Source organism: Ostrinia furnacalis, unplaced genomic scaffold (genome assembly GCF_004193835.3).
Source record: "Ostrinia furnacalis isolate ACB-3 unplaced genomic scaffold, ASM419383v2 OfSCF5400, whole genome shotgun sequence".
Classification (NCBI taxonomy): Eukaryota; Metazoa; Arthropoda; class Insecta; order Lepidoptera; family Crambidae; genus Ostrinia; species Ostrinia furnacalis.
Genome location: NW_021135639.1, coordinates 250,188 through 262,265, shown reverse-complemented (window position 1 = coordinate 262,265; position 12,078 = coordinate 250,188). Strand labels below are relative to the sequence as shown.

General features: G+C 39.2%; 1 protein-coding gene across 1 annotated transcript in view; it reads left to right on the top strand.

The window, feature by feature from the left end:
• LOC114361065 (227 kDa spindle- and centromere-associated protein) overlaps positions 1-12,078 on the top strand; it is a 67,620-nt gene that overhangs the window by 39,976 nt on the left and 15,566 nt on the right. Inside the window, exons 16-19 of the mRNA XM_028315984.1 lie at positions 831-881; positions 1,470-1,829; positions 3,061-3,186; positions 3,828-3,989. Coding sequence (XP_028171785.1) covers positions 831-881; positions 1,470-1,829; positions 3,061-3,186; positions 3,828-3,989 — 699 coding nt within the window. The remainder of the gene's footprint in view (positions 1-830; positions 882-1,469; positions 1,830-3,060; positions 3,187-3,827; positions 3,990-12,078) is intronic.

Here is a 12,078-nt window from a genome sequence, read left to right as displayed (position 1 = left end):
AAGAAGACCTGTTGATTGTAGAATTAATTAGCTATTGACTATGACTGCAAGAGCGGTCCGTGTATGTTGATTACCGGCTAACTGCTCGAACTCTGTGTATGGCGGACCTAAGGATTTCCTCGTGTTATTTTTTATGTGAAGTTTAAAAATATATCTTTTTATTGCTGTTACTTTTATTTAATGTTGGTTTAGGCTGGTGCAATGCCCATTAATATACTGTGTTGTTGTGGCGTAGTAGGTGTTTACTAATAACATATATTTTTGTATTTATGTACTATTTCTATCAATAAACATGTCTGATTTGTATTTTTAAAGGTTGTTGTTAAAATCTAATATGCATAATCAGAAGCATGTTTATGTTTTATATGGTGTTTGTTTATATTTTATAAGTGTGCCGGACAATACGCTATGCAAAACAATTTAGTTTCATTTTTCAAAAGCTAAGTTTTGGTTGAGGTTACCCAACTAATAGCAGAAAGAACATAGAGGTTGGTGGTAAGCGGAATGATAAATACTTGAGTACATCACTATCATTTATTTATTTTTAAAATTCCTAAAGATGATTTATTTGGCATTATATCAGCACCAGTGAATCAGTTGTAATACTACTGCGGCTATTTCTCAGCATAAAACAATTCTTTTCTTGAGTAAAGAACTGCTGAGTGTTTCCATCTTCTTTCTGCTATTACCAGTATAGTGAGTCCAATAATTTTGCGTCTTTTCTAGAGTAGCCTCTGAGTGTTGCCATGTTCTTTCTGCTATTAACAGTATAGTGAGTCCAATAGTTTTGCCCGCGTACGGTCCGCTAATGTCACTAACTGCGTGTTTAGATGCACCGCCTGCGCTTGTCACAGTGCGCCTGTCGCTCGCAAGATGCACAAGTAAGTCGGCTAACACTACCTAACACTTTTGATCATTTAATTTGAATCAGTAATGGATAAGAGATTTAAATTATCGACAATAATCAATAACAGTAGCTGAAATGAAATTGTGCAAGAAATCGCAATGTAACTTACTGATTCGAATTAAAAACTAAATTAAATATACCCTTACCTGTCTTATAAATATTAAATTGTAGTTAGAAGTAAAATCGCCAACACATTAATTTATCTTGAAATGATGATTTTCCAATGGATCTCGAAAAATATAAAATTACGTTTGGAAAATTGTACATCTTCAAGCAGATTAATGTGTTGCTGACTGTACATAAGTGGCGCGTCAACTGCTACTGATGTTGCACACCCTATCATGGTATGGTTGAAGTGCTCACTACAGTACGTTATTTAAGTATTTGCACATTTAACAGCATGTTTTTGCACTAGTAGAATAACATTCAACACTAGAGTTGGTATTTGTTGCTAACAACAGTGATTTACCCTTTCGTATTGTTCAAATAGTTGAGTCATAGCAATGTTCGATACAGGTGTATTTATGTTTGGTGCTTGTGAAACAAATCTCAATTTTGTTAGGTGGAGCAACTAGAAGCCCAAACGCGAGAGATGAACCAAATCATCAATGAACTGGAAACCCGCAAAGCTGCGTCCGACGAAGAGCTCAAAGCGACGGAAGAAAAAATCATCCTACTACGAGACATAATAGCCAACCTTGAAAGTCAACTGGAGCAGAAAACAACTCATGAGACAGAAATATTGGATGAGTTAGATACTATGAAGAAGACGATAGAAGAGCGAGACAGCAAGATGAGGTCGTTATTAGGGGAACTAGAGTCGTTGAGGAGTGAGAAGTTGGAGCAGACTGATGTGACGTGCTTCAAGTGCGGGTCTGAGGAAGATAAGTACAGCGAGCTGATGGACAAAGTAAAGGAGCAGGTAAGCTATTTAAACCATTGGATATTTTTTGAAAGAGTAATGGATCATTAGTGTTCGTAACAGTAGCTTAGGTAAAATGGTAAACAAAAAAGGGAGTTCATTTTTGAAATAATTAAGTCACAAAACCTAGATTATTTAATATCTAAACAATGAAGACCTGATGGCCACACACTGTAAGACATATTAGGTAGGCGTCCCACTCAGTGGACTAAGGAAAGGAATTGATAAAGGTCGCGGGGAGTATCTCGATCCTGGCAAACGGCATTGTGTCCAGCAGCGGACGTCTTTTATTTGAAACAAACGAAGAATATAAATTCTCACCAAAAGAAAGAACAGAACAGAACTTTCTTCTTAATCATCATTATTGCTTGCTTCATATTACCCTTATTTATTATTTATTTATTTATTTATTCATGAATACCCTTACATCTCATAAACATAGACAGGCCTGGCTCACTCCGCGCGGTACATCCGATAATTACCTACAGCGAAGCGCCCCGCCGGCGGATATTATATCAGTCGAGTGGCACGCGCGCGCTCGTCAGGACGCTGGCGTGCGTTGTAGTATGATTATAATTCTATGATCGAAGCATTATTTAAAAATGGACATAAAGAGAAAGAAATATTGTGCGGCGTTCGGGTGTTTAAATTCGAAAAGTAATCTACCGGATTTATCTTTTTTTTTCGCTTCCCAAAGATGCTGAAAGGTATGTTGGCCATGTAGGTAATCAATAATTCTTAGGATAGTATAGGAACCTAACCTACCATGACTACTGCTCAGAATGCGTTCGTTCGTTTCAGCCAAATGACGTCCACTGCTGGACAAAGGCCTCTCCCAAGGTTTACCATAATGAATGCATACTTACCTACATACGTAGGTCATTACAAATAAGTAGATTAATTATTTTTTCACTAGACAGCAACCTTAACAGCGTAAGAAGAGTTCAGAGGCACGCGATAGAAAGAGACAAAACTTGTAGGTGAATAAAATTGTAGGTACGTAGTGCTGTGCGAGCTGAATTCCACTGTATCGCGTCGTAGCAAGACTCGCATTTATTTAAATCGTCTTGTGGAGTAATCCTTCTGTACCTGTACTATTACTTATTCTGTGACATAGAGTTGATTTTGTAGTGTCTCTGGTTGCAGGAGAGGATCACTGGCTCACGCATCCAAGAGGCGTGCTCTTACTAAATTACACTCAATTCCCATAACCATAGAGTACATTTTGCAGTGTCGCTGGCTGGAGGAGAGGATCCACCGGCGCACGGCGCGGCTGGAGCGCATCCACGAGGTGTGCTCGACCTCGTGCAGCGAGCCCAGCGAGGACGTGTCGCTGAGGGACCAGAGGGATGTAGAGGTACGTGACTAGTTCTCTATTTAATAGAAAGCAAAATAGTGCCTATCGTCGTCGTCGTCGAATAACGACGTATCTGCAAAATGTTATCTTGCACAAACACGTCTCTGTACTGCGTTAGAATAATCACATCCATGTATGTTTGATTCTGTAGCTTCGATATGTTTATGAAGTTTGAAAAATAAAAATAATTTTATATAATAAAGGAACTACTTTAGAGTAATTTAATGGCCAAAAACAGATGTTCGCGGATGTAGACGACGACGACGCTATGGTTCATGATTCCCAATGGGGGCAGAACTTTCTGCTGAGTATGGTGGTAGGGCCTGTTCTAAGTCCGCCTAACTTTCTACCATTGTGGTTTCGGCAAAAGGTTAAAAGCAAGATAAGCCAAATTCCTAGGTGGTCGATGTAATTTCCCCGGGACAAACTTGACCTTCGTTGGTTGGGTTTTTATTGGCAGTCAAGCTGTAGATCCTGGCTACGGGATCTAGCTGAGTTGCAGCGGAGGGAACGAGAGGTGGGAATAGGTGGTCGAGGAACCTAGTGAACCTCACTGCCACTTTTAGCTTGATATACACTTGTTTAACGAAGATGCATGCCAAAAACATTCCAGTTGTGGTTAATACAGTAATTTCTCACAGGTGAAGTCTCCTGAAAGCCCGCCAACGCCACGCAACGAGAACCTCGTGGAACTACTTGGCATATGGGAGAGTTTGGAGGCACACTCGCGCGCGGAAGACGCGGCGCTCAAGCGCGTGCGCGATCTTGAGATGCAGCGCGCACAGCTGAAGGACGTCGCACAGGTATGTGACGCCTTAGGCCCAGAACAGACGGTGAAACGCAACTGCAACGAAACTGCAACTGCTAGTTACTTTTGAGTTGCATCTAAGTTTCTGCCATAGCGTCCGTTGAGAGACCACACATGACGCGACCAGTTTGAAACTTTCAGTTTCAGTTTCATTCATAAGAATCATCAGAAAGTTGCAGTTTCGTTGCAGTCTTGGGCTTTATTCCTCGTCATCAGGTTATCTAGCCTTCACTGCAGGAGTCATCATCATCATCATCATCTTAGCCATAGGACGTCCACTGCTCAACATAGGCCTCCTCCAATGTTTTCCATGTTGATCGATTGGTAGCGGCCTGCGGCCAGCGCTTCCCTGCTACCTTTATGATGTCACTGCAGGAGTACGACTTTCTAATGGACAGAGGCTTAAAGAGGCCTGATGTTGACATTTATACTGCTTTTTGTGATATTCATGATGTGAGGTACCATCCTCATAAATTCTATTCCATCAGCTTAAATGTTCTTGTAGTAAGACCACCTGCTTTAGATCCAGAGGTCCCTGGTTTGATTCCCAGTGAGGGATAAATGTCCCATTTGGTAAGATGCAGGCCGAGAGCTTCCTCGTTGTGGATAAAAAAAACTTTTATTGTATAGCGCAAAATCTGTCAGCAAAATAGTACTAATTAACATCAGAGTTTACTTTGAATGTATCGTCCGTGAGTAATTGTAGCTGCTAATCGTGTAAAATACCCACGTCACATTTTAGTCTAATAATTTGAATTGATTTCTATTCGCCAATAACCAGCCAAATCTTCATGAGAGTATACTCTCTTACCTTTCCCAACGTAAAGGCAGGCTTTAAATACAACATGAGTAACTCACCTCTAACTACAGCAATAACTCAAAACAATGACGCAAAAAAATAATAGCGGAGTCAAACAATGACGTGCGCCAAGCGCTACATAGCAGTAGTCCGCCAACTGGGTCCAACATTTAGCTTTTGGCGGGCCGCCGGCGACACGCGATATCCACACAACTGGTTCTCAAACTTTAGTCAGCTGAAAAGCGGTTTATAGTCGCAACAATTTTGAAACGTCAATTGGCAAAAATCTAAACCTAACCCAGTATTGATAGTAGCGCCCTCCCTACAATGTTATAGCTGGGACGGTTCAGTGTAGATCATCTATCTATCTAAATAAATAAAAATGAATTGTTGTTCGTTAGTCTGATTAAAACTCGAGAACGGCTGGGCCAATTGAGCTGATTTTGGTTTTAAAATGTTTGTCGTAGTCCAGCCAGGGTAGGTCTAAACGGTGAGCAAATGAGAAAAAATTGCGATGGCTTATTTATTGCCTTTAAGGCGGAACAAAGTTCGCCGGGTCAGCTAGTCTGTAATATATTATTATGCTTTATAAAAAATCAAATCAAAAATATCCTACCAACACACTTTCGTACTTGCAAAGAAAGTAAAAATCCGCACGTTTAGACGCTAAATATGAATTTATTTACGGAAGTACGGATGACGTTTTGAATGTCATGCTAACAGCCAGCTGCATACACACACCCTTTAAAATTAACAACGTTAACTGAGAGAGACTATTAAGGCGTCGACACATCTGTCAGACTTCGTGTTACGACGAAAATAAATAAACAGTTTTAAAAAGGGTTCAAAAGCTGTATGTTGTTTTAAAGTTGACTGAGTTTAGTGTGAACAGGTGCTTCAAAAATATCTAAAAATATACGTCTAACATAACTCATTAAATTGTATATCATATTTTATCAAACGTCATTTAAAATGCTATCAAAGCAAATTCAAGCTATAGAACCGAAATATTTGACATTTTATCACAATGATGTCAGTTTACATTTGTCTTAGTGCCAACATTGGGAACCATTAGCAAAAGCGTATAAATTGAAATGGGAAAGTTGTCCACAAAATCCCGAGTTCCCTAAGACCTTGAGATTTAATGGAGTTGGAAGCGCGCCAGGTGTATTCTGAAAGCGCGTGCGCAGCAGGCGCCATGTCACCAGCGCGCTGTTTGACAAGGGCATAGACAATGGTCGTTGATTTGTTTCTAATTACTAAAAAGCTGGTTCTTTGCTTATCATTTTCAAAGTGAAGCTTTCATCTTTTCTGGAAATTAACGTTAATTAAAATCGTAAAATTTTAAAGAATTGCGTGTGATGAAAAAATATTGTTTTGACAATGTAAGAAGCACGCAAAATGTTTATCTTTTTCTGTAAGACACAATTGCTGTGCATGACGTAACAACGGATTACTAATGTTTGGCCAAAAAACGTTTCCCAAATTATCACATCGCAAACAACGTTTCGCAAATTTTCATTTGGCAAATTCTCATTTGGCAAAACAACTTATTGCAAACTTTTAATTCGCAAATGTCGTTTTTGGCATATTATTGTTTAGCTAATTATTGTTTGGCAAAGTATGTTTTGCCAAATGTTTCATTTGGCAAAAATATTTCACGATAAACTATTTACAAAACAATTTGATTGGTGCATAGAATGGAATACAAATTAGCTTGTGGTTATTATTTTGTTTAGTGGGTAGTTAATATAATTTTTTTTCTAAATAAATTTTCATATTTCATTCTTTTTATCGAAATTTCCAAATGATTCATTAACAATAGAGATGATTCTAGCGCTCGGCGGCCGCTGCCGCGGCACGCTTCGCTCGCCTTCGCGCATTAAGGGTCACTGTTCTAACCTAACCTAACCTACTATTTTCTACAATACCTACTTTTTGCAACCATACTATTTTCTGCAATCTCTCTGTTTTACATAAAATTATTGTGAAAACCATGACCATGTGCCTTATGCTTTGATTTGTGGGTAACGGTGGGTACTCGTAAGTATGTGAAGTGTCAATTTGACCAAGCAAATTATTTGGGATATAATATTTGGCAAAATAAAACATTTGCTATATAAACATTTGCCAAGTAAAATTTGGCCAAATGTTAATTTGACCAAATGAATTAGTTGCGAAGAGTACAGTTGCTAAAAGTTTATTTGGGAAATGAAACTTTGGCGATAAGTTGTTTGCGAAGTGAAATTTGGCGAAAAGTAATTTGGCCAAACGGAAGGATACCCGTAACAACACCCCCGCGGTAGTTGTATCTCTCAACACATTTGAGAAATAATACTCTTATTCACTGTTTATTTGTAGTACAATCAGTTGGCAAGAGCTGGGGTTCAATCGAGTTTTCATTGTCACGGATTTCACCTCCACAAACCAATAAACAAATATTGTGGCTTACGTGCTAATAGTATTTTAACCTAAATAGTAAAAAATCTCGAGAACTTTCCTGCCCCAACGGCCATCGTCTCTACGAGCTATGTGCCCCGCCCACTGCCACTTGATTTTAGCAATTCTGCGAGCTATGTCGGTTACTTTGGTTCTCCTGCGGATCTCCTCATTTCTGATTCGATCACGCAGGGAAACTCCGAGCATAGCCCGCTCCATCGCCCTTTGGGTGACTTTGAGCCTTCTTATGAGGCCCACGGGCTGGAAGACGTAGCGTGGGCAGGCCTCCTACTAGGTGGACCGACGATCTGGTAAAGGTCGCGGGAAGAGCCTGGATGCGGGCAGCGCAGGACCGTTCATTGTGGAAAACCTTGGGGGAGGCCTTTGTCCAGCAGTGGACGTCATTTGGCTGAAAAGAAGAAGAAGAAGAAGTAAAAAATATTTCTCAGAAAGATGAATATTTAAAAAGTCAAACACAATTAAAAATAGAGCGAACGAATGAGAAAGGAATCCGTTTATTATTTTATTATACTGCGTAAATCAAAATGCTATGAGTTTTTGTTGCTGAATTTCTCGAAAGTCATAGCTCCGATAGCTTTCATCCGATAAATTGCTACATGAATCATTATGTATTATCCATTTATATTCGCGTGAAGTATCGATGTTGTTTTAGTTGGCTCTTACGGCTGTTTGTGTTAGTTCCGTGGCGAAGTGCTACGGAAATAGTTGGAAAGTGTTAACTACTTGCGAACGGCTTTGAGTTTACACCAAAAGCCATGTATCTTAAAGTTATAAAATATTTATTATTTTGTTTATGTTAAACTTTCGTACGTCAGTCACGATAGCATTTTGTTTTCGTTGATTTAGGCGCATACATAATGTCAAAAGCGCATGTCAAATCCATAAAAATCTTATTAATCTTCTTCTTCTATATAAATAAAAATGAATTGCTGTTCGTTAGTCTGATTAAAACTCGAGAACGGCTGGGCCGATTGAGCTGATTTTGGTTTTAAAATGTTTGTCGTAGTCCAGGGTAGGTCTAAACGGTGAGCAAATAATGAAAAATTGCGATGGCTTATTTATTGCCTTTAAGGCGGAACAGAGTTCGCCGGGTCAGTTAGTTTATGATATTTTTATCCTGTTTTGATTTTGTTGATTAGTTTATTAGGTTGAGTTAATAAAATAAAGTAATTACTCGTAGTTACGTTAGGTTAGGTTTAAGATTTTTATGGATTTGACATTTTGTGCCTAAACCTTTTCGTTCTCTAAAAGCGTCTAGAATAATAATCAACTCCATACTTATCTCCGACTCAAAATGAATTGCACATCATTTTAGACTCGCCCATCAAAAAATCACCCTCTATTTTTGCTCTCCCCTTCTCCCATAAATCTAATTACTTCAGCCATAACACTCATGCTCTGTAGTCGACTCCCTAAATTGAGTGTACAAATCACGGCCATTATTCTGTTCCAATTTGGATCTTACTTCGTCAACTTAAGAACTGACAGGTCGTTTGTTTTATCGCCATCGCTTTGCCTAACTGCCAGTATTCAAAGCAATTACAAATCTCAGAATACCCTCAACTAGTCCGTGGTTCCGTACGCTCTGAGCTGAGTCATTCAGCTCCATATAGCGATAGTACCTGCGATCTGTCACGCCACTTCAAAGGGACACGGGTAGCCTTTGAGATGTTTACATGTCGTCAATGGGCATTTAATGCTGCCATTTTGTTCCTTATTACGCCTGTAAATATGCATTCAGGTTTAAATCTGGAAATCTGGATTACTTTAGGTCTCCCAAACATGCTATAACTATAGGGACTCGAGATCTATATTTAAAAAAATATATTATCTTACAAAAAATACTCGTTTTGGAAAAGTGTCCATTTAAATAATTAAAAATTACAAAATAAAGTTCATCACGACTTCAGACTATAATAACATTTTTATATGAAGAGAAAAAAGTATTTCGCACGTATCCCCATCGAAATTTGACCTCGGCAAAGCCTGTTCAAATCTCTGGAAACATAGCTATAACTAGCCCAGCCAGTGAGTCACGGCAGTCAGTCACTTGTGCGCCCTAATGCGCGGGATGAGCTCTCTCCGCTCAGCGTTTATTGACGGTAGGGGTGCGGTAAAGTTGTGTCGTCGAACCATCAATATCATGTTTTGATTTTGGTATTTGAATTTGATTTATAGTTGGGAGTAGTTATAGCCATTTGTTCGTTACTTTTCTAGAAATTGTCTAATTTTCGTACGATGATAGAAAGGGAATTTTCTTTTAATAAAAAAGAAACCTCATAGTATCAAAAATACGTTAATCTTGTAGTACGATGTGCGACTTCTTATTTCCAGACTGTAATAAAAGCGTAAGGTTTTGTCTTTCTTTACTTTACAGTCTTTAAAATTACCTCAAAGCAGATCGAAAACTGTAACGTGTCCACCAAACAAATTCTCGTTCCAAATGGCAACTTTCCCCGAAGACAACCGTGTGTTTTGACCGCTGTGACTAATTACGACAGTTACGTGTTAGTTTAACCGTAAACCGGCCGTTTGGTCGTGTTACTGCGCCGTTAACGTCTGCGCTCGGGCTGTAACCCATTTGCGATTGTGCAACAGGAAGATAAACTGAGACTGCCGACTTGACTGGTGCTTCGCGATGGCTATGGTTTTGTATTTCACCTGGGGCCAATTTTTGATATAAATACAGTTTACACAAAATGCGAACGGCTCCAAACAGAGAGCGACGAATGCTACAAAATCAATTCCAAAAAAAATATTTCTACGGACTAATAAATTATTAGGTACTTGCTAATAATTTTGCTCGCAAAGCACCTGTGTAGTTATTGTGATTGTATTCGTCATAATCGTACGTATAATATCTGTATAGGTGTGATATTTGTAGTAGCACTATAAATAGGAAGCATTAGTGCTATGTTTGTGACATTAGGACCATCTGTCATCTAGCCATCTGTCCCTCTCACTTCATCATCATTTCAGCCATAGGACGTCCACTGCTGAACATACGCCTCCCCTAATGCTTTCCACGTTGATCGATTGGTAGCGGCCTGCGTCCAGCGCTTCCCTGCTACCTTTACGATGTCGTCGGTCCACCTTGTAGGTTTTCGGTACGCTATCTTCCCTCTCACTTGCTATAGGATAATAGGACTATTCTTTGCGTTCCTACTACTGAAAGTCAGCCACTCTAACCATCAATGATACTCTTTCTAAGTGGGGTGCTGGCATGCGAAATACGCTTATGTTTGATTCGCAGTAAACCCTTGCTCTCTTTCACGTCTCGGTCGTAACGCTGTAACCCAGTTAGACAGTTGCACAACAGGAAGATAAACACGCGGTGCCAACCCTGCGCGGTTACTGCGATGTAGGAATACCTAAATATAGATACTATAGAGCTGCATTGACGTTTGAAACTTTGGATGTGGTGTCATTTAAAAAAAAACATAAATAGTTTACTCATATTACAAAATTGATATGCCTAATTGAAATCGAACTAGAAGAGTTAGCAAAAGAATAACAACAAGCAGTATCACACTGTTACAGCTGTTTTTTATCTTTACATTTCAAGTGCAATTGAAATGATCTTTATGCAATTTTAACAAAGATTTGGCGCTAATGAACATCAAACAAAAAGGTAGCCCTTTAAGGGGCTCATTACAGTATCTTCGTTGAGAAACGTCGCTTTTAACTCCGATGTGTAGTCAATTAATAAGAATATTTATTACTTCGGTCCATCATACTCAAATACCACATCCACCGCGTCACAACATTTCCTGGCAGCGCGCTCGGCAGACGCGCGTCTCGCGCCAGTCGGCCCCGATGCTCCAGAGTGTGTTCTGCTGCCGCAAGGTCTCACTGTCATTGCCACGGGCCCCATGCCATCTGTACCATACCACCATGTGACGCCATGTAGTGCCAGTGTGTGTGTGTGATGTTTGTGTTCAAGTACGTCAGGAAGTACTTGAGAATGGGTCTGCCTGATCTGACGGTGAGTTCACGACCTTCTTCGTTCGATCTGTGCGATCTTCGTTTGTTTTTTCTTTATTTTTTTGTGGCGTCCGATTTTTAACAAGGGGTTTTCGGCCAGTGTCAACTGCCTTTTCATGGATTTCTTTGAGATTAATCCCGTATGAGGTTTTGTGAGGTTAGCTCGTTTCTTTTCGTTGATTGTGAACTCTAAACAGTTTTCTACGTTACATACAGAATTTATTGCGCAGCGTTTTCCTATCGTCCTCAAGCTCTATTATGTCTATGTTAACTACATAGAGCATTTTTTCTAAAGCAGACAACTTAATCAAACCATGACTCATTCGCAGACTAATTGAATAGATGATCATAATTATGACAAACTGCGTCTAGTATATTTAGATTTTACGTTGCGACTTCAAAGATTTAACTCATCGCTGTGTGTAAGCTACTGTGACAACAGATAATTTACTGTGTGCCTTGGTTAATCTAATTTAGAGTCAAATGTTCCTTAATCTTAATTAATGTTACAGTTCATTAATATGAATTAAATTAAGCAGAATAATAAGCTTTGGTGGAAATAGTTTCAGACTAAATGCATCGCCATTGGCCATAGGTCTGACATGGTACTTTAATTTTCATGCAGTAATTTACTGATAGCTAAACATATGACCTCCTGTTTATTATCGGAAAAAAGAAGAAAACTAAATTAATAAAACACAATTAGCCTCGCAAAGAACACCGATACTTTATCATTTACTGCTCGAGGACTGATATTCGAGGAAAATAGTCCGAACTATTTCTAGCTAGATTTACTTCGAGGAATATGAACAAGGAGCTTTCTGTTAGCTGGATAAACCCT